Here is a 23,473-nt window from a genome sequence, read left to right as displayed (position 1 = left end):
GGGTTAGAATATGTGTTCGCTCGTTTGGTGTAAAAGAACCTTCTCAAGGATTTATTCAACGAAAGCCATAATACTTTTCAAATGCAAGAAATTTACTAGAAATTAAAAAAAATTTGGTTGGAACATAAAAGTGTGACAAGTTTTTGTACGACCTGTATCCATACACGATGCCCTACAGCCCTAAAAGGTACTCTTAGCTATGATGAAACCAGAAGTGCTGCAATTGTAATTTCATTACCAAGTATAAAGTGCAGTTTTTAGGGAAATGAACAAAAAGTAGAAAGTGCTAATACACAAAATATCATACAAAATATTTGATTCAACAAGAAACGTTTTAACTATGCTCTCGTCTCAGAGAAATTAAAGACAACGATCATGGGCAAAGAACCAAGCAAGCAGAGAGTGTACAGCAGCAGCAGCACCCAAGATTCCCTTATCTCCAGATTAGAAAAAGAAAAGAGAACCAAGAAGTTGAAGACTACAAAAGGTAAATGAAAGAGAAGGCTGTTTCTTTCCCCAAAAATATTGACTTATGTCCCCAAAATATTGAAGATTGGTGAAAATTCAAGAATTATTTCAACAAATGAACTAGTTTTTAATTAAATTTAAGGACAACTACTGAAACATATCAAACAAAAGAATTTAAATCCTTTCAAAAACCATAACTAAAAGTGCTATCCACTGTTTAAACTTTAACATTGCACCAGCTAAATTTAATAAAATTATAGTATGAAAGCTATTTTAGAAAAGATAGCATTATAATTGCGAATCACAAAAACTTATTTCCTTAATTGCATCAATTCCCAACTTTTGGAGGGTAAACATTCATTTCTCTCAGCTGTTGTTCTTATTTTAATAAAGTAGAAGTATTTTACTGGTTATAAAATAAGTATGTTAGCAACATTTTAGTGCATTTAGGGTAACCTAACTGATTATTGCAAGTTTTAATTACAGTTTATCAAGCAGTTATTATACTTTGTGTTAAATTCACAGATATGTGTATCATTACTTAAGTTTTCATTTGGTAACAAGAAACAAGTTAAATATTTTAGTTATTAATCTTTCTTGTTTAGTTAAAAACTGTTAACTTTCTTGAAGATTAGAAGAAAAAACTGTTAACTGGTTTTTACTTAAAAAGGAAAGTTCAAAAGAAATGTCAAAGAAATCCAATTAAATAGTAAAAGTTACCTACCTTTTGCATTTGTACAAAATTTGAACGAATATTCGTTTGCAGCATCATTGAGATTTCTGGACCAGGAAACATCTTTAAAAAGAACCATCCAGTGCTCAAATTTGAAGAATGAGTTGTAAAAGAAGACAGATCTGAAACAATCATTTAAATTAAAATAAAGGTAAAGAATAACCTATTTATTATAATACAATGGAAAACTTTATTGAAAAGAAAAACTGTTTTTAATTCATTATTATTACAAAAAAAGAACTAATTATTACAGAAAGTCTACTTAAAAATTAAAATTAGAAGGTATTCAAGCAATAATTTCTAAATTTTTAAAGTAATTGCTCGCTTGTTAATGTATAGGTTAAATTTATTAATAACCTTTTTCTCTTTTTAGAACTCATGTTTTTCAAACATACATGCAATTAATGAAAAACGTAATATTCTAATTGGGATTGAAATTGCCTAATGTAAGGAAATTAGTTTATTGTAAAATAAAACTTACGACTGAAGCTTACTGATGGAGTACAAGGTAAGTAATCATAAAAATTCAAACCAATTATATTTAACAGTTCTATTAAATGCTTAAAGAGTTATTTCTGATTCATTAAATGTAAAATTAGTTGATTTTTAAAGCTTAACTTTGTGAAATAAGTCTGCATTCTACTGAAGACAATTCAGGTTAAGGCAGTTCTTGAAAACTTTTAAAACATAGAATCAAGTTTTCTCAAATTATACTAACATTAAAAATGATTATTCACAAAGCTAATTAAATTGAGTATTCAATTCAGATTGATTAATAATTGTATATATCTTAATTCATTCATTGTAATTAACCTATGTCTCGCCAAATTTGAAGTTCAGCTATTTGGATTTTCACCTTTATTCTAATTGATTGTTAAGTAATGAAAGTTTTTTGATAATTTTATTACCTGAATTCCATTTTATTAATTTATAAGGTGCATTTTATTAGTTTAATTAGATTTATGTTTATAATTACTAAGATGAATAAAATGATAAAACACCCAGCTTAAGTTTCGTCCATGAAGAATGTGAAGGTCAAGTAAAAGTCAACGTACCTTAAGTGATTACTTGATCACTTTTATTTTTAAAACGAGGTTGCCAATATATTTTTTAATAAATAATAATAATTTTACATATATTTTGTTTTAATAGTTGTAATATTTCTAAAAATTATTAGTATTACATCTAATTAACAATTAGTATTCCTATTTTTTGAATTATTTCAGATTATGGATTAATATTGTATTTCTATTTTTATTTTGCAGGGGCTTTTCAGACAGTCAATTCAATGGGTTGAGAAAAAATGTCCCCAACATTTTATTTATAATCTAATGATTAAAAAATTATTTTTATGAAGTTAATTTATGGAAATCAAATTAAATCTTTGAATCTATGTTAATTTGTACACGAATTTCGTTTCCTAATCGTTCATTACCTAATTACTGTAATATTTTTGATAACATTAATTATGAACTGTTACTTGTCATTTTTGAAATTCTAAAGGATGTTAATAATCAAAAATTTGTAAATTTCTAATGCCAAACAGTTTTGAGTTTAAATTATAATCGTAAATAGAAATAAATTATGCAAATGTTTGTCTGGATCTGAATTTATAGTAGTACATATTTACTTTCATAACGGAAAATTGTCAACCGTCAGATATTTATTTTATGTATTAACGATTTAACTACGAAAATTTACAGATATAGTTTATTTTAGATTTAGTTTAAATGGCACCCGATGAGAACTGCCTAAAAGGTTTTGATGTAAATAGCCTAACCACTTTCAGAATTGAATGTTTTAGATATTTTTTAGAGTAATATCATTAGTATTGTTGATCTTTTCTGGTGACTGATACACTAATCCAAAGAAAAGGAATAATTATTGCCAATTTACTCCCGTCAGAGTATCTAAACAGTCAGGAAAGAAGAGTCATCAACCTTTTTAGGATAAAAATGTTCTGAAGATGAGTTAGTCCTTAGTTCTCGGAATCTTTAGCTAAAAAGAAATGGAAAAAAAAATGAATTGGCAATAATCTTTCATTTCTTAAAATATTTGGGTAATTAATTTTGGTAAAACCCTATTTGTTTCCTAGTGTACCTTTTAAATATGCTGGAGTTCTAAAATACTCAAATACAAAGAAAGATTCTTATCATCTTCTGGGTTTCCACTTTCTTCAGGCACAATCTAAAATTTCCAAGCTTGCAGATGAGAATTCATTGTTAACCAGTGTTGGATCTGTTCATAGATTTCTTGACGTTATTTCTTTGCAATGATGATTTCGTTGGTTTACAAAATAGATGGCAACAACCGACGATCATACCGTAGCAATGTCATACAACTTTATCAATAGAACATTAATTCTAAATTTAAAAATATTCTTTTCCTCCCTTTTTGTCTCATTATCACATAGAAGATTTGCAAAAACTTTTGTATTTCACCTATCTCAGTCAACCTAGTATAAAAAGTGATCACATCACGAAGGTCATTGCACCAATTGGCCTACCCAGGTCTATAATTTCTTAGGGTTCATTTCCAGGATTGCAGTGACACTTTTTTCTTCTTCTTCTTTTATCTAGTTGGTGGAGGCTAAATTTCCGGACCCAGAACAACATCCGGTTGTAGAAAGTACTATAATGACCTTGCCAAGAAAGATTATGAATCAACCTTTTTATTTTTTTACAACACATTGTGTAAAATGTATTATTAGTGTACTATAATGTACGGTCACTTAGCAAACAATCCTACCAAAATTACCTTTAGTTCCCTAGTCTTTAGTTCAGTATCGTTCATCCGCCAACTCGATCTTTTTCATCATCCTGTTACTACTTCTTAATTCTTTCAGTCGTTCACTAAAAACACATCTAGGAAATTCATTAGAAAGAAGATCGTGAGAACTATAAACACATTGTTATCTTTCTTGTTTTCATTCTAGTTGAATTCCTATTTTTATTCAATTTGCTTTCTAAATGAATCCACTTCACTAACTAAGGTTTATATAACTTTACAGTCAACTTTTGTTCAGTTCACTTGTATTTAATGAATTATTAATTATACGTATGTTAAGAGCCTTACGTAAAACAGTAATAAAATGTTAATTAAGGTAGTAGTAAAATAACATTATGCAATAAATATTTAATATTCAATGATAATCATCCGTCATAGCATGCTTGTTTTTTTGACGCCCTGATTTAGTTTTTGACTTTCTTCCATCTTGAGGGATTGAACCATCAAGTTCGTGCAGAGAAATTTGATTTCTACTTAAAGGTAGGCTTACCGATGAACATCGCATTTTGACAGGAACTGTCCTGTTCTTTCGAAGGTACAAAGAGCTAGCACCTAAGTCGTTGTACATATCTGTGTCTTAAAAGAGCTAGCGACAGTTGTTTGTCCTGAACGAGTGAATTACTAAATGATCTATTGTCACTTCAGCAACTATTTAGAAAGTCTAAAGGAGCCACAGAGATGTAAAGTGGCATTTTACTATGGAGTACTTCCAAAGCATTTCAAACTTTTTGCTGGCAATGAATCCTTCAGCTACAAAAGGGTGCAAAAAGGTAGCAGGACATGCAAATCTTAAGTCTAAAATGTTTATTGCAGCTCCCTAAAGTATAACAGGCATTTGTGAAGTATACTGCTAAACTATTCTAACCCAAATATTGCATAATTCAACTACATCTGCGCCGGTCTACGTTGTGAGTGTATAAAAGTGACACTTTTTTTTTTTAGAGTAGTGTTATTAGATTTTGATACCCCACAGTTATGCCGTGTTCCCTGAAGAAGTGGCTAGACGACTTACCCCTGCTCCACTGCAATATTCACCACCACATTCTGAGGATACATTTCTAGTTTCGATTTTAGAATTTAGCGTAACAATTTTTTTTAAACCTATTCAAAGAGCCAGCTCGGACAATGTACCATTCTGTCCCGGCTATTTGAAGAAAATCAAACAATGCCCAATTACGCTTCACGCAAAAATGATAGATTTTAAATTGTAGACAAGGAGGTATTAATAAAAAATCTAAGGTAATTCAAAATAATACATATGATTATAACCTGTTTTTAGTAAATTTAAGAATTAGAATTATGTGCTCCTGTTTACAAATACTCCATTTGCTTAAATTACTATAGCATAAGTTTTCAGATTAGGTATATTTACATTATTTTTAAGTTGAATTGTGAATAATGTCTCGTGAATAAAGCTATGATAATTTATAATCACTCAGATCTCTCGTTTTTGCTTTTTAGCCCTAAAGATAAACTAAACAATAGTTCGAAACGTCGGCGTAAAGATTTTTTTATATGTAAACTGTGCAAAACCAAAGACTCTTCAGAAACAATAAATAACAGAATAGAATACATTTTCAGCTAGCCAAGCACATCTGCATCCGTTGAAAGGATATTCTCAATAATGAGTAACATATGGTCTGAACAATGAAGTAAATTGGCTGAATCAACAAGCTGTAAAAGCTTACTGAGCTGCAAACACAACTGTTAACCTGAGGTATACTATATTTTTCATCTCAATTATAAATTCAGATTTTTTTTTTAAAAGAAGAAAAATATACCTGTCTGCCTTACAAAACACAAAATAATTATAACAGGTGTTCATTTAAAATGATCTTTATATAGAAGTAAGTTTTGTGGATTGTGGAAGGCGTTTTTTTTTTTTACCGTCGTATGCCTTTTTTCATATCTCCGAGTCATTGGTGTTGTCTAGCCTCTGAAGTACTTACGATCTTTAGAAATGTGTTTCCTGAGATCGTGGTGCTCCGAGGAGATAGGTAGTAGTTCATTTTGGAAAACTTGCAGCTTATTCATTTACCGTCTTACCAGCGTCCGGAGCAAACTTAAGGCAGCAATGATTTGAAATAAGATGTAACACAAGATGTCTGGAGCGATGAGTTTTTCAGATTTGACCAGTGGTTTTATAAGAGGAAAAATATGTCTTAAAAAGTTTGGAAATCAGTAAGCCCTTATTTCAGAAAAACGAATCCCATGGAATTTGAAATTTAGTAAAAATTATAACCAGAAAAATTGTTGCTTTTAAATTAATCCAGAAATAGAGCGGAAGAGGCATTACTTTTCTGTTTAAATAAACCTTTTATTCCGGATTAAGAAAAAAAATATATGGTGACTCTAAAGGTTAAAATTACCGCTAGAGATGATTAAATTTTAACTGAAAATCCCAACTCAGAAATAGTTGCCTGCCTGGAACACCTCTTAAATAGAATTTAATCGAATTTTGTTTTTAAAATGTAAATTTGTTTATCAGTGATCGAATTACTTCTTTCCATTAATCTATTCATCCAGAGAAAATAGACTATTAGTTTTTTTTCTAACATGATTATCCTTCTAAAAGGAAGAAATATGCAGAGAGGAATTTTGGCATTAAAATAAAAAGAAGGCAAAGATCTACAAGTAGTACGCACATATTCCAATATGAAGCGCCACCTGCCTAAACCCGTTAGAATCTGTAAAGGCTAATTTAGCCTTTCACCATTATTAAGGTAGTCAACTACGTTTACAGAAACATTGTGAATATATTATACGTTAACTGCATTGCTTTGAAAATACGGATTGTTAGTGTCCGTCAATTTTTTTTTATTTATCCACTAAAGAATTTATTAAAAAAAATAAAGATTTTGGAAGTAACAGCAGTAGGAATGTAGAATATATCTTGTGGAGTAAATGATCTATGTTCACAAGAAAAAATCGCAATAGAAAATTTAAAAAATATCATAATTCTCACCATTTTCTAACTACTGTATTATTTTTTTTCATATTTTCATCAAGTGAAAGAGAAACTTTGTGGTTACAAACTACTGAAAAGTAGAACTCCACTGCTGTACTTTCTAGAAGACCTACTGCAGCTGCTTTGAATGTTTGTTCATGTTAACAGCAACTGAAAAAATAAAAATAGCGTTAAAAATAAATTAAAAAAACAACTTTAATTGTCCAAGCAGCTTGTTTCAGCCTTAAAAAATACTGATGCAAACACAAAGTGTACATTTAAAATGATCTATTAAATAAGTTTGAAAGTACGTCCTATATTAGTTTAGGATTTAGCCGTCGTCCAATCTGTTTTTTTCTCCGAGTCGTTGGTGTTGTCCAGCAATGTAGAATGCAGGTTCTCTAGAAATATTATCTATCTAGTTCATATAGTTTGTAATTGTGGGTAACTTCCAACTCCCTGTGGATTTGTTCATTCTGTATGCATCAGGAGCCTCCCCAAAAAAAGATGATGCACAGCATTGATTAACTTACAGCTTATGGGAGAAGCGTAAGTCAGTTATGATCTTAAATGGTCAAGAATTAAGAGTCTAGAGCAGGGGTCCCCAAACTACGGCCCGCGGGCCCCTGAGGACATTTATCCGGCCCCTGTCGCACTTCCGGAAGGGGCATCTCTTTCATTGGTGGGTGGTCAGTAAGAGGAGCACTATATGTGGCGGTGCCGCAAAGCGCTGCGTCGCTCATGTACAGTACTACTTCCGAGGACGCGGGATGCATGCGTCACGGCTCTGAAAACAGTGTAAAATAACAGCAGAAGTAGGAAGAAAGGCAAAGCAGTATAACTAAACCAGACATTGACCAGCTCATTAGCCAAAAGCAGGCCCATAATTCCCACAGAAATACTGGGCAGTTTGTTGATTTAAATTTACTTGTTCTTTATTTGAAATATTCTATTTATTCCCGTTTTGTTTTTTTTACTTTAAAATAGTTTGTTTTATAGTCCAGCCCTACAACGGTCTGAGGGACAGTGAACTGGCCCCCTGTGTAAAAAGTTTGGGGACCCCTGGTCTAGAGCATAGAGCGCGATGAGCATTCAATTGTCCGTTGGTTTACAGAGCTGAGAATGATTAGGCCTGTCTTAATTTAAGTGTATGTTTTGGAGTCCAGTTTAAATTTGTGTCAAATTTAGGAGTAACTAAAAACTATGACTATAAAAACTGCTGATTTTTGGGAAAAAGTACGCTATTCGCAATTATAGGCATGTAGGTAGGAGGCGTTACTGCCTATTTTGAACTTTTTGTCCGGGTTTAAACTAATAAAATTTATGATAGGTCTACCTATAATCACTTCTATAAAGTCGCTAGCAATAAAGTGGTACCTTTGTTCTCTTTACGCGGCTACCAATGGACTAGAGGTTTAAAACACCCTTTAGAAGTTTTACAAAACTTAAAGTAAGCAGCTGTACATCTTTAAAAGCTGTTTCTAATTAATATCTCGGCTGAAAAATTCTTATATCAGATATTTTTTACGAAGTTTATTAAATATCAGCTATTCCTAACAATGGAGAGGGCTTGCCAGTTGTTAACCATATACACGATTACATGACTATTCCATCAGTTTGATTAAATTTTTGGTATATACAGGAATAATGGTAGCACATGGTGTCTAATCGTGGGCGTTATCATGCGACGCCAATTAAATTGCAATAATCTTGCTGTAACAGAGTACCATACAGAAGTGCAGATGGGTCTCCTAGAACTGTGGTGTTCAGCTTGTGACGCCTGTCGCATGTTCACTGTGGACAGCAAAAGGAGTGTCGCCGAAGTATTGTAGTCCCTGCACAGACGACTGGTCCTATCTTATGCGCACGCGTACTCTTAACTTGATTAGCCCTTCAGAGGAACCTGCTCCCTGTCTCTCTCTATCCCTCAATGGATATTACTCGGGGACAAGTGAATTGCGCGTGCCTCTCTAACGACTACAATTGTAAGTGTATTTCTTTGTCCTACCCTTCTCTCTTTCGTGCATAGGTCCGCTCACACCCTTCAATCGCCGGCGAATCCCTTGAGAGTAATGTGAACAATTTGGTTTTTGAACAGAATTATCTTTTCATAATCTTTCTTAGGCAAAGCGTACAATTACAATGTACCAAATAATATAAAACTTGTCTCTAGAGTTTATTCACAAGTATTCTGTAAAGGTCTCAATATACTAGAAACTTTCGTTTCGCAAAAAGCATAACCTGATTATGATTAACGATGTAGCCACTTAATTTATGTGATTATGACTTAGTATTTTGATTGTTTTGATTAATTTTCCCATTTGATGATTTCAGCAGCCTCTGAACAGTGCTACTTCTCAAAAAGTTGCACGACACTTTGGACCTTATCCTTCCTTTTTTCACACTTGGTTTTAGACTCTTTCTTCTTTCGTATACATTTCGCTGTCATTCACCATCCAAGGTTATCTATGCGGACCTACCTCTTCGCATGTTTGTACCACAATAGAAGTTTGACTTCTAATCGTCAAAAGAACGTTTTTGTATATTCTATTCACTTCCTTATCTCTAATCTAGCAAACCTTTTTCTCGCCTAAAGCAGCCCTGTTTACCTCTGTCCAAAGCCCATTTCTAATACAAGAATTAATCGTTCTACTATTCATTATAGTCATCAGTCATGACTTTGAATCTTAGTCACAATTTGGCTGTTACTTAACTTATTCGTCACAAATAACAATTGTTCATTACTAAATTTTACCTAAACTTCCCAAAGAAACCCGAAAATTTCTCTGATTTCTTTCATGCCCTTTTCCAATTTACGAATTTAGAATTTAACAAATATGATCATAAGCTAAATTTTACAATATGCGTCTCTGCTGCCTTATATAACCTTAAATAAATTTTAACTTCTTAATGAGCCACATCAATGATAAAGAATGCATTGATACTATAAAAAATAAAAATTTATATAATAAGCCGAGAAGTAATGGTTACACATCACGAAAACATGTGAGATATCCTCAATCTCTTATCAGCAATCAGGCAATAATAATCTTCGTGAAGAACATTAATTCGTAAATGTTTATTAGTTTATGGACTTATGCTGAAATTCTCGAGGTTCTATTATATACCAAAAAACGACGAAAACTTGCAGGGAAGCCCAGGCATTCCTTGAAAGATTCTTCCAATAAGCGAATTTTTCCTTAAAGATTACACAAATAACCATTACAGATCTGTGAGTAGGTAATCTAAAATCATGATGAAGGAAAAACGTCAAGAGCCAGTTGCGAGAAAATTTCTTTCAAATGAAAAATCCATTTAGGATTAATTTAAACTTGGACCTTTTTTTTTTCAACACAAAATCCACCTTAATAGTATATAAGTGATGGAACACCAACGCCAAATTGGCCACATAAGAGGCAAGGAGCCAAGCGTTCTCGAAGGACAATTCAATACAATGAATGTACGAATTTTACGGCAGTTCAACTTTCTATCAAGTCCCTTCAGGGTAACCAAAAGAAATTTTCGTTTTTCAGCAAGAATGTTCATACAGATAGACCTTTTTCTAAAAAGTATAAATTATCCATTTTTCAAATCAACTAATGAGGTTCAAATTAATGAAAAAGTCCACCTTAGACACCCTGAATACCCTAGTAAAACTTCCGGATCTTCTAACATACTTTTGTATGGTCAACAGCTTCATTTACGAAGAATAATTTTTTGAAGACATCTTTGGGTAAAGGACGTTTAATTTCTTCAAGTGGTATAAAACAAAAATTAATAATCATTTTGGGCGCTAATGATCATATTTATGGATGCGTCAATTTGTAGCAGGAGCCAGAGTTCATTGAGTTTGTTTTTTTTTAAACCAAATTTTCCCAAAATTAAAAAACTATTTTTTTATATTACAAACTTTTTGATGAGTATGAAACTATTTCTAATTTCTAATATGTAATCCGCCGACTTCAACACCTTAGACAAAGAGAAAATACAAAATTTTCGAGATGTAATTAACATATTTAACATATTTCATTTTCTGTACCTGCCCCTCAAAATAAACATAATTTAAAAGAAATTTTATTCGTTGCTACTACAAGCTTTGATTCCTATTACAGACTAAAATTTTTTTTTTGTAACAAGTATTTTTACTTGTAATTATTTTTATTTCACCTAATGATTACAAAATTATAGCATCATGAATTATTAAATATATTTTATTTACTTTTCTTCTATCTCTGGTGTAAGTGGCGCTACTACTGGCAGCGAAGTCAACTCTGAAGTCTTCATCTGTCTACTCAGTGCAGCTTCCATGAATGGACTCCATTCGCAAGGCCAGTACAACTGTTTTATGGATAAACAAAGGCAAAAATAATAATAATAATAATAATAATTTCTTAAAGATATTCCAACAATTAAGTTGCCTGCTTCCCGCTTGGAAGCATTGCCCTTAGATTGCAGTTTTTAATATCCCTAAAAGTGTAAGTGAAAAAACCTTGAACATACCTGTGGTATAGTCTTTCCTTCAAGCAAAGATTTAATTCTTTGAAGCTGACATGCGGTTACCTCTTTAGATGGGATACCCGCTCTTTTACCATTAGTCCATCCTCTGGAATACTGAAATGTTTGGCCAAAGACATGGACTATAGAATATATGATAAAGATGAGTAGACAACTTGATCGAAAATTCATTTTTACCCCTGAAAACAAATATATTAATATAATGAGTGGGATAAAGAAATTATTAGGAGGGAATAAAATATATTTAGAAAAATTTAGCAGATTTTAATCTTAACTCAATTATTTTCTTTAAAATTTGAAGTTTAACTAAGCCTACACTTTCATTTAGATTCAATCAAAAAGAAGAAGTACTTTTGAGGATAGGTGTCGTCCTTGAATGTCTCTTTTTTCAACTCGCCGCAAATAAAAGCCTAAAGAAAAGTCCTTCCCGTAGCGCTATTTTCGATTTAATCCAAATAAATTGAAAAATATCTGACCCATTAATTTAGCACATCCAGGAGATCGACTTTGAACAAAAGTTAAATGCGTTAGGTCTTTCCTGGTGCATCCAAACTAAAATTATCAGATTTGTACATTCCGTGATTTTGCTTATCAGTCAGGTAGACACGTTGTTCTTAAATATACACACAGTTTTTCGAAGTACCGACAGTGTTCTTTTTTGTATTCCTTTAATACTATTGCACCTGATAAACCCGTGACATAACCCTTGTTAGAAGGATGCCTATAATGGTTATCAAGAAAACTCTCTCTAAAAAAATCAATTTTTCTATTTTCCGAAGACCATGTGGAAAAAAACCGTTTTTAGAAAGTTTTTGTGGCCGGAAAAAGATGAATTTCAGCTGAAACCCCCCCCCCCCAAAAAAAAAAAGAAAAATTGATCCGATCAAGAAAGATTTTCTCAGATTTTTATTTTTTTCCAAAATTAATATTAAATAAAATACGCCTAAATGTAGCCAAACCAAACAACAATAAAACTATTTTGCGGTTTACTGTTGCTGGTCATGGATGAATGGATATTTTTTAACCACATTCCTAAATTATCTATTTTACGGATAATCACTTTATTTATTGGCAAAATTACAATTAAATTTATCTTTAAAACATAAATTTCATAGTGATTTTGTAAAATGATGTAATCAATCCATTTCATTTGGATTTACCTTATTTTATTAAAAATATAATTTTTTACTGTATGATACAATTTATAATGATGGAAAGTAGTGACATGTTAACTTCAGCCAGAAAAAAAGAAGAAGACGTAATTCACTAGACTGAAAAGTGTTATTAAAAGATTCTAACATTAAGCTTGGTGGTTAAAAAATAGCCTCACTACATTATCCTCTAGAAGAATTCACGCTAAAAAAAAAGGATGATAAGTTGTCTGCCTTAATAAACTACATTTCAATGGTTTTAAGGGAAAGAGAGGGATGAACAAAATAAGAAGTTTACACTCAAGAAATCAAGAAAAAGTCTCAAGTTCTTATTTCTAAATTTTCTTCAAAACTCAAAATTTGTAACATTAATTCACTTCTTTCCTATATTAAACAGCAAAACCGTGCATTACACTGAAATAACATTTTATTTTAAAGGTATAGGTACTCCCATCTGCCTCCCCAAACTGCCCTAACCAGAATTTTTCCTAAAAATAATAAAAGTAATAAACCTATGTAATCTATATACGAAGTCTACAGAAAATCGTAGGGCTCATTTGCTAAAAAGACCCTTCTAAGGTAATGAAAATCCATTTAGTGAAATCGTAATCCAGTTCAGAAATTTTCCTTAAATTCGGAATTTTATGAATATATGTACGGATCAATCCTTCCATTAGAATTTAGAACTAGGTGACCTATCCCAGTCTCAGTCAGTCCTACAAAGACATTCTAACCAAATGGTGGTCTATTCACATTTTTAGTCTCAATTTAAAAATAAATAAAAAAAAAATATAAACCTTAAAATCAGTGGTTAACCTAAATTTCGTGGTATACCAAGGTTCTGTTGGTCAGGACATTTGCTGAATTCAGAAAACAGCGTTAAGTTCTGTTGCGAGAATTACAGGTAGGTAGCGAAAAAACTAAGGACGCAGCAGAGATCCATTGAAGCACATCAAAGAACTCAGTTGTGCTAAAGTCTTCTTAAAGAATTGCCAAATATATCATCCTAAATTTAAAAGACGCCTTGAGGCAATACCAAATTGAGAGTTTCGTTAGGCAAATTTTAGAAAAGAACGAAGGATTCTATTTATTTAAAGGAGGGCTGAAGCTCAGAAATTGTAGGCAGAGCCTTAGCAGTACCTTTAGGTAAATCAGAGAATCGAAGAGAAGTAAAGGCTCACCAATAAAATCACCGGTTGAGCTAAATTGAATGAAACCAGCTAAGAGGAATAATCTAATTGAGATTTCCACTAGTCAGGTCACCAGAAGAGCAGGGTAGAAGATTTCTAAGTTATGAGGCAAGAAGATAGAGAAATGGGTTGAATTATATGAACAGTTCTTAGCAGAGCTTCAGAAATTAGTTGCAGGCTGCGCAAAACCAAAATAGGATTATGAAAAAGAATCTAAAGACGAGTAGGAAAGGTTAAGTGGTTTGGATGGCTGGGCGGCCAGGAATATAATAGCCACGATCTCAAATCTGGAAAATAACACTTATGTTCGCAAGATACTTTTTATGGGAGTTGCGGATAGGTGTTTTTACCTGTCTAGTAAAGGGCAGTTGACTTCACCACAGATCTGGTTAGACTGACTTTACTTTAACGTTGGATGCTGGATTTTATACTCTGGTCAATAGTCAATTTTTGGTATGAGACGGAGGGGTACTTTCCCCTTTTCCCCGCTACAGAAAATGTGTGTGTGTGTGTGTGTAAGCGGCGTTACAAGTGGTGACCCAGAAGGGGAGAGGATGATTTTCGCTTTGCTTATGCTAGCTAATAGAACACCTTTTCCACACAATGTTATCAATTTACTTAAGTGGTTCCCAGTAGTTGGTAGCACAACAGGGAGATTTCGCTCTGACCACAACAAAAAGCTGTGATTAACCTGACCGCTTCCAGTTAGGTAGGAGGAGGCAGTAGACTTTTGAAAGGTGTGTTCGTGTTGGATGTGTAGGTGTGGTTTATTAAATAGAATAAAGTAAAAAACAAACCCTTAGGGAAGCTGCTAAGTTGAAGTGGGAGTGTGTGAAACCTCTTTAAAAGTAAGGATGGTTTGTTTCAGCGCTTAAAAGGAATCCTTTTTGATTATGTTTACACGGAGGTGGAAGAAAAAACAAAAAAATAAATAAAAAAAAACTCTTTTACAATTAAAGCTGGCCATTTCTAGAATTAACTTCAGGCAAAGAGGGGTGGGCTTTGTTAATTTCAATGGAAAAATCCTTTTTTTCCTTTTTCTCGCAAAAAACTAAACTAGAATCATAGCTAATAATAAACAATATTACAAGCGAGATAATGAACTGTTATTAAAGGTTCACTTGTTCTCAGCCTAATAATTACTAACCTGATACGTAAATTCAAAAGGGTTTTAATTGCATAGGTTAAGTTGGATGGGGGTAGGTTGCAAAATTATAAAATAAAGAAGTGTCGCCTCTCCTAATTATGATACTACCTCCACAAAAAACATTGAACAACAAAGTTTTTCTCACGAAAATATAACCTCTTTATTTATAACTTCAGATTCTCTTAGAACTGGAGCATGTGACCAGCTGCATAAAAAAACTACACTGAACTGTGTTCTATTGTTCAGTGAAACGAATAAAACTGAGCTAAATTAAACTCTCCAAAAGAATCTGAAATGTACATCTAAATTCATCTCATTAAATCACGTCTACGAAAAGTAAGTGCATCTTCTCTCCTACAAGCTACTTCATTTCCTAAAAGGTGCATTAAAATGGAAATAGGTCTCGGCATGATCGCTTTGGAACTTTGATCTTTTTTGGAAATACGAACCGTCAATTCAATTTATAATTCATCTTCGTGAGGAACCTGTCCGAAACTATAAAGTATATGAAGGGCTTTAGATAACACCTAGGGCTTAGTCACATCCCGCAGACTAATAATCAGGGTGGGCAGGTGGTGAATCTTAAGGGGATTCAAGATAGGTGAACTCTCGTGACTCAGACCCAAAAGCGATGTCCCGTTGTAAGAGGAACCCTCTACATTTACTGCCCCTACACATCCTGAGTTAGAGTTCTGATATCTTAGGTGCAGCATTCAACACATAAATCCATCCTATAGCTCGAAATGGTTAACGAAAATAGCACATCTCTTTGAGATCCAGTCGATAACTGGCCAAGAGAAGGTGTGCCCTTTTTCTCTGCCTAACTCATGTACAATAATAGAGAGTATAAAAGGTTTAACCAAAATTATGAATTAAAAGAACATTACTTAATCAGGAATGCGATTTTCCTAATTGTCTAGAGTGTAAGATAATTGACAAAAGGTTCCACTGAAACTACATTAGGTCTAGTATTTGATTTTATATCATTTTCAGAAAGAAAATGATTTTTATAGGCTTCTAGGGTAAGCTGTGATGTTTCTCAATCTTCAAAAATGTCATTTTATGTGGGATGTGGAAACCAACTAGCGTTTTAGTACAAAATTTTAAATTCAATTACATTTAATCACATAAACTGCGGTAAGATGAAGTTTTAAGAGTAAGCACACCAGATTTCTTTTTTAAATAAATAGTGTAGAAGATTTGGGAATCACAGACTCTTACCTCCCAAAAAAACATAAATTCAAAGAATTGGAAGGGTGCTTAATTTGAACTAATCTAAAAATTTATTTTCTGCTCTTTCAGTAGAAGATCAAAAAAAAAGAAGCAGTTAAACAAACACAAAATCTAAAAATGCATCTACCAAAAGAGAGAGAGAATCATCCAAAGTACAGTAATCTAATAAATAATAATATACAAGCAATAAAAGCGATAAAAAATTAAAAAATAAATATCTTTGACCATGCTATCACAAAAAGGAATAGTATCTATTGTATTTACAAAAACAAACAATCTAATGATAACTATTACATTTTTAAAAACCAGATAGCCTCAATTAATTTTAATAACAAATTGTTTTCAAAACAAAGATTGTGGCTTAATAAAACAAAAGAAATGAAAGTATTAAGTAGAATGTTTGATTTCTTTTAAAGAAAAATGTAACAAACAAAGCAATACATAAAGCAAAATGTAGATAAGCAAGAAAATACGACACAGCTAAAACGTAAATATATTTGATTTGTCAATATTTCTTTTAAATGTAGTATCTACTGTTGTAAATATGACAATACCGGTTTTTAGATTAAATCTTAATAATTTATTAAACAAATTAGACAGTAATTTTAGTACACCATAAACTAATAGAATATTTCATTTTGTAGGTATCATTATTTTGAATTAACCATTGCATTTCCATATCTAATGCTAAAGTTTAATTAAAATACAACCAATTAATCAACTTTCAGTTATCTTCAAAGAGAAAAGAACCCATATTAGTATATTATGGTAAAGGGGCATTGCAGCGTTAGAGCCACCAAAAATAGAGCTTTTGGAAGAATCAAAACAATCAGTTACCATCATAAGATCAAGAAATTACAAAGCCTGTTTTACAAGGCAACAAGGGCGTACAATCTATAAGAAAATTATATCGAAGTACCCAAACGACCTGCTGTGAGTAAAATAGATAATTCGATAATAAATAGATTGAGATCAGTTAGGCTCTAATGTATAAGGACCTGCACCAGCCATGTACAGAATACAATTAATCAGAAGATGATCTCAGTCATTTATAATACTGGCTGTCCACTATGCATAATTGAAAGAAAAGAAACACTTCTAATGTCCCCAACTTCGAACATTAAAGACATTTTCATTTTTTTTGGCCCAAACCAACCATTGCTACTTTCGTCTTTTTAGTAAATTAATGGCAAGTTAGTAATATTAAACTTAACATTAGCATTATTGGTAACTGACTAAATATATGTTTAAAACTAAACAATCCTAATAACCTTTTAACTGAACTTAATCACTTTTTATTATTTAATTACCTTTGCAAAAGAACTGAAAAGATCCTGAAATTGTATTTGGTCCATCTTTCTCCAAAATTGTTCAATCTCATGTTAGCTAAATTTATTTGCATCACTATAAAATACTTCTTACTTCCAGTCATAATTGCTTTGAAATCATTGCTTTCTGAAATAATGCAAATACCAAAGTAATTATTAAATAAAACTCGTGTCTCGTTCATTACCAAATTAGTAATAAGAAATTATGAATTCCATAAATGGTCAGACAAGTTTTACTAGATTCTGTTTGAAACTGAAGAAATTTCATTATTAGATCATTCACTTTACCTGCTATAGGCCAATAAATCTTTTTCCAATAAATTAAAGTATTAGAAATATCTTATTTTTAAGTAATTAAAGTAATAATAAACTTCTGGATAACATTACAACTCATTCGCAAAATTCTGATAAGATTTTTCGGTTTAACAGATAATATTGTAATTGAATTCCTTAAAAGTAATTGTAGAGTGAAACAATGATATAATAAGTGAAAAGTGATTCAGTTTTTAATTTGGACAACACTTAAAATTACAAATGGATTGTATTTCACTTAGAAATTCATAATTATGACGAATCAGTTAAACACAATTAGCAACTGTGACTATTCCAGTAATACCAACTAAAAACCTTATTTAACAGAAAGCTATATTACTAAAGAGATAAGTAATATATAAACACAAACTTCTTTATTATATAACATTATAATAATAATAGTAATGATTAATATTAATAATAATACATTATTTACAAATAATTTGCAACAAACATATATATTATTTTAAAAGTGCAACAAGCTGTCTCCTGAAGATTGAGGGTTTATCACTGACAATGAATGAATTATATTTAAATAATTTGATAAATTATAGAAAAGTTACGATGATAGTTTTTATGATAGAAATGTTTATAAAAAAAGAAAATCTGGTTGAATACTCACATGACTTTCTCTAATTATAATACTAGAGGTGCTGACTTAGGAAAAATTTGAACTTATATTTCAAAATGTTGAAGAGTAATTTTAGTAACAAATACTTTTGATGTACATTAGAAGTTTAAAGAAAATCAGCATTATCAGAAAAATGAATAAACCTTTCAGCAAAGTGGTACTTCACCGTTTTGGAATTTTAATAAGACATTTAAAATCTTCTTTAGAAAGTGGAGCCCACAAAACTGTACATCTTTTCTGAAGAAAAAGTACTTTGAGGAGAAAAATGCCCATTCTTTTTGCCAACAGCCCGTTGAAGGAATGGTCTAGAATTATTTTGTAGCCAACAGACCACCACTAATGCAATTAGAACTTGAAGTTTAATGCAAATAATTAAAACTGTACTTGAAAAAAGTATCTAAAAAGTAAACAACTATTCTGAATATTTGTACTTTCGTTTAGCAATATATTTAAGCAACCTTTATAACAAGTAAAACTCAAAAATCATACATTATAATCGAATAATTCTTTAAAGAAAAACCTACACAACCTCCTCTCTAGAAAATTGCCTTTAGTTGTATTTTCCAAGAAATTTTTTTGTTAAATACAAGTTGTAGACCACATTTAGTACAATGTGTTTGAATAGTAACAAGAAAAACGTTTGTACCTCATCAATAAAATCTATTTAAAATTTTTTTTCTGTAAAGAGAAACACCCTATTGTGGGATTTTGTTAGAGACAATTACAATCAGGACTTTAGGTGGAGCCCAATTTTTGGTATTTTGAGATATTTTCTTCACAAGCACGAAATGCACAAAGTAAGGTTTCTATTGGAAAAAATGGTATCCACAAACCCATCACTCACAGGAGGAGAGAGATGTTCCATTTTTTTAACACCACTTATTTGGACATAGAGTACCTCAAAACAGATGTTTGAGGCAGATACTCAAAATCAGAACTAATGAATGCAATTATTTCCCACTAAGAGAAAGTAAGAAGTACATTACCCAACAAGAAAGATAAAATTAATATATAACCAGCTGATGAACTATAAAAGTTGGATCACTCAAATCATTCTAAAACAAATTAGGAGAACTATATAAATATTCTAAAGGAAGAAAGATTACTGCTAATTTCAGTCACAATTTTTAGTCATTTTTTGTCAAGATTTCATCTCATCCTAGGGACAAGTTCATCCTCAGAGCTTATGTTTATTAATACTTATGATTTGTTTTACATCGTCAAGAATATATATTACAAATTGTAATTGTTAATAAGCAAAAGCAATGAAGATGAATTAGACGAATAGATTGGCCACAAAAATAAATAAAAAATTGTAACTGAAATTGGCAATTATCTTTCTATCTACTAGATTAATGAATAAGATGCCAAAAACAATGAATTATACTGTAAAAATTGAACAATTTGAATTAGGAAGCAAAAATTAAATTCTTTGAATAAAAGAAATCATTATTACAAAGAGTATCATTTGAAATTAACAATCTTAACATAATTCTCATCATTTGGAAATATAATCATCCAACAGCAACCAACATGTAAGGAATTCAGTTTTGAGAGAAATTCAAACTCAACTCTGCCAACAAAATAAAAAATGTTAGACATCTTCCAAGGAGAGAGAATTACACATTCAATATGAAAAGTTACACTTCTCAGCATAAGAGATGTAATTTGAATCAAGCGACTATCATTGATGGGTAAAAAAATTTAACTGAACTGTATGCTAATAATTTATAATAATTAATTATAAAAACTGGACAAGAAGGCAATAGATAAATAAACTTTTAGCTTTCTTAAGATCATATTTATAAGTTGTAACAGATCTGGGAGGAAAAAACGGGCTATAGTTGCTAATCTATGAGAAAATAAATATAAAGGTTTAAACAAACAAAAAAGATTCTCTATAAAATAACCCAGGTGGGTTGAAAGATCTAGAAATAATGGTTTTACTAAAATCAAATCAAAAGATACTAGAAAGAGTATTTATAGTTATAAGAATGTAAAACAAAATTATAATTGTTCTTAAGCATAAGCCCTGAAAGATGACCTAGTCACTGGGTTGAAAGCTCCTTTTTGAATACTAAACAAGTTTTTATATTATAGAAGAAGCAGTTCATAAAAAAATATTAACAGCACATACCGAATGGTAAACTGGCTGATATCATGGCAAGATTTAACAATAATCTTATTAGTAAGGATGTTGAATCCCTTGTTAAACGCCAGATTTAACACTTTCCTCAGGAATATTAGCAGTTTTCAAGGAACATTACGTTCACTTTAAATGTCACATTGATATGATCAGAGTTGTGCCAGTCAACTAAGATTAATGTCTGAGAAAAAGCCTCAACTCTATATCCTCGGTAGGGTTTGTAAATTTAATACATGTCCGCTATATGGAAACGATAAAGATGATCTAATTCATTTCTTAATTATCTGCCCGATATTAGAGGTCTTAAGATCCAAGTATCTGCATATGCAAAACATTAACTTTTCTTCCTGTAATCAACCTAAAATTGTGTTGGAGAGTCTCTTATGTTTCGACTCGATGAAAAAAGTAAAATATATGTACTTTTTTTTATAATTAACTCTATAAAATTTAGAAATTTGTTTTCTTTAATTTAATAGCTTTTTTATTTATTTATTATTATTTTATTTGCAACAGTGAATTTATTTTTGTTTTTGTTCTTTTTCTTTTTTCATGTATTTCATCTTTTATATTTTATCCGTGTAAAGGCACGGGTCAACCCCTTGCTACAATTGTACATTATAAGCAAGTTACAATAAATAAATAATAATTATTAAAAAATAAATAAATAAAAAAATACTATAATAATCTTGGAAAATTTAAAATAAAACTTCTTTTTCCTAATGATGATATAATGAAGAATGAAATCTTGTTCAATGTGGGATGCAGTTAATAATTATTAATAAATTGATGAATAAACTGTCACAGATTTATATTAAATAATAATTTAAATAGTGAGCCCTTAAAAGTACAAACTAGTCGAAGACAGGAAAAAAAACGTACCAAATTTTCTATCCTAGCATAAAGAACAGGAAAACTGGGCCTGAAATTTATACTTTTCACCCCAAAAATGTAATGAAAATACTTATTGCAGGTCAATCTTGATTGGGTTTGCATCTCTTAATTTATTGGTGATATTTTATGGCAATGCGTCATTAAAGAAAATAAATATTTCTATTAAAAGAATTATATTTAGAAATTATTACTTATTTACAATCCTTGCAGCCCAAGTTATTTCTAAATGGCATGATAATTGAGCAAATTTGCATCCTAGAAAGTCGAACATAGTTTGCATTAATTTCAAATTAACTGGATTTAACTTCCCTCGTCCAATTGAACAGGATAATATGGTTGTTAACCTATTCTAACAAGCTTCCTCAGCATATTTTGGGAAGGCGATAACCAGCTTTGAAAGAAGTTTGGACCACCACAATACTTTAAATACTTTCAATTAAAATAACGTTCAACATGTTCCAAGGAGTTAAACTGGGAAGATGAAGTGACGGTTTTATAAGTTGGACCTTAACTCTAATTAAGTTTAAAGTTTAGTATCCTCTCCATACAATAGAATAGTATCGTCCAAACAGTTAAACTAGTGCATTACTGATGGGAAGATTATCAGTTTCTTACTTGCTTTCAAACATTCAAATTTAACGGAATGGCTAAGTCAGTTCTAGAGAAAAAAAAAATGTTCAGGAGAAGTCAATTTACATAATGAGCATAATGAGTAAAGTGGAAATCCAAGATAAATAAAAAGTTTTTCAATTTTTATTGTTGAATCACCAAGATTCATAAATGAGTTTTAATTTACCTGATTCATTTAAGGGCAACACATTAAAGGTAGCAACAAAATAATTATATAAATCATAAATAACAATAACACCTAATAAAGGACGGGAAGCAGACAGAGGGCATCTGAGGCTACTAAGAAGTGCATAAGAAGACAAACAAAACTTACAATAAATAAAACTGTTCTCCTTTTTTGTATAGCTGAGAAACTTAAGAACTGACTTCTGGGGATAAGCTTAGGTTGAACACTGATGGCCAAGAATCGTTTTAGAGATGTAGTACTCCAGAATGGCGTCCTTTTAATAAGAAAAATCAGCTTCATAAGGAAGAGTCACTTGTGTCTATCTTAAAACTGGGAAAGTTGCAGAACTGTAAAACAATAATGCACTTTTACAAATATTATTACTGCAAAATATCTAGCAATAAATTGCCAAAAAAAAAAAACAGTTTAACTTCAATCTCAGCTCAATTATAATCCAACTTTTATAAAGATTGAATTGTTAGCCTTTCATTTTAATGTACTCTTCATAACAATTTCACACTGTTTCTTGAATCATTACGTAAAATTCTTTTTAAATTTGTTCAGATTTTTATCCTTTACCAGAGATTGATTCATCAGTTTATTAAGAAGAATCAGATTATCATTAAAACTTCTGCCTCACACTCCACTTTTATTTGTAAATTAAATTATTTTCTACTAACCTGACTAATCAATCAACCACTCTGTTTATGAATAAAATTAAGATGGTTAAAATATATTAAGTATCACTGAAGAATTACTCACATTTTCTGATACTGTCTTAATTTAGAAATATTTAAATGGTTTAAAAATCTTTTTAATTTAAAGAACTAAATAATATGTAATGATGATTAAAGTTAATGTTATTTAATTTAAAATATAAAAGAATCTTCTCAGTGTTGGAAGCTTTTTACAATTTGGTGTGGATATTAATTAATTTACAAATTATAACATTTGCAATACTTAGTTACAAACCTGGTTTCTTTTTTTTGTAGAAATCCTAAATTCCCTTGGCAATTCATCGTAGTTTCTTCTTTGAGAGTTTCACATAAAGTAGTTTAGAAAGTAATTGAATGTTTAAAGAACCAAAAAGAATTTGTCCAGCTAGAATTCAAATCAATTACTTGTCGGCGCCACTTAAATCGCAATCTGTAGCCCACTATCTGCGCGCGCAGCCTATCCTATCGTCGGCCATATTATC

At 31.1% G+C, this 23,473-nt stretch overlaps 1 protein-coding gene and 2 long non-coding RNA genes across 9 annotated transcripts in view; 1 reads left to right on the top strand and 2 right to left on the bottom strand.

The window, feature by feature from the left end:
* The window catches only part of LOC141447537 (uncharacterized), a 67,485-nt gene extending 66,157 nt beyond the window's left edge, over positions 1-1,328 (bottom strand). The window contains exon 1 of the long non-coding RNA XR_012454404.1: positions 1,193-1,328. This is a non-coding gene — a long non-coding RNA (uncharacterized lncRNA). The remainder of the gene's footprint in view (positions 1-1,192) is intronic.
* Positions 858-7,136, top strand: LOC141447536 (uncharacterized). 3 transcript variants are annotated; one of them, XR_012454403.1, is made up of 6 exons: positions 858-1,024; positions 1,235-1,352; positions 1,575-1,709; positions 2,467-5,705; positions 6,564-6,711; positions 6,998-7,116. It is a non-coding gene; the product is annotated as an uncharacterized lncRNA (long non-coding RNA). The 3 variants fall into 3 exon arrangements; XR_012454401.1 differs by having other exon boundaries at positions 858-1,352; XR_012454402.1 differs by lacking the exon at positions 6,564-6,711 and having other exon boundaries at positions 858-1,352; positions 6,998-7,136.
* Crz (Corazonin) lies at positions 6,969-23,390 on the bottom strand. Of its 5 annotated transcripts, none has more exons than XM_074115190.1 (6): positions 23,248-23,390; positions 22,423-22,622; positions 17,482-17,626; positions 11,436-11,629; positions 11,155-11,273; positions 6,969-7,106 (listed from the first exon to the last, which is right to left on the bottom strand). In XM_074115190.1, the coding sequence occupies exons 4-6, from the start codon at positions 11,619-11,621 to the stop codon at positions 7,097-7,099; spliced, it is 315 nt and encodes a 104-aa protein (XP_073971291.1). In that variant the 5' UTR covers positions 11,622-11,629; positions 17,482-17,626; positions 22,423-22,622; positions 23,248-23,390; the 3' UTR covers positions 6,969-7,096. The 5 variants fall into 5 exon arrangements, with proteins under 5 accessions (XP_073971291.1, XP_073971293.1, XP_073971294.1 ...); XM_074115192.1 differs by lacking the exon at positions 23,248-23,390 and adding an exon at positions 23,038-23,058; XM_074115193.1 differs by lacking the exons at positions 22,423-22,622; positions 23,248-23,390 and adding an exon at positions 17,788-18,042.
* Between the last annotated feature and the right edge of the window lie 83 nt (positions 23,391-23,473).

This window comes from Rhodnius prolixus, unplaced genomic scaffold (assembly GCF_049639745.1).
Source record: "Rhodnius prolixus isolate KJV_2025 unplaced genomic scaffold, Rpr scaffold_7, whole genome shotgun sequence".
NCBI classification, from domain to species: Eukaryota; Metazoa; Arthropoda; class Insecta; order Hemiptera; family Reduviidae; genus Rhodnius; species Rhodnius prolixus.
The sequence above is the reverse complement of the archived record's forward strand: the minus strand, read 5'-3'. Positions and strand labels throughout refer to the sequence as shown.

What these genes read in the sequence shown, in the direction of transcription:
- Crz (XM_074115190.1), bottom strand. Translation starts at nt 11,621, where the DNA reads ATGAATTTTCGATCAAGTTGTCTACTCATCTTTATCATATATTCTATA. An exon ending in AAGGAAAGACTATACCACAG is followed by an intron (nt 11,274 to 11,435) that starts GTATGTTCAAGG and finishes TCCATAAAACAG; the next exon opens with TTGTACTGGCCTTGCGAATG.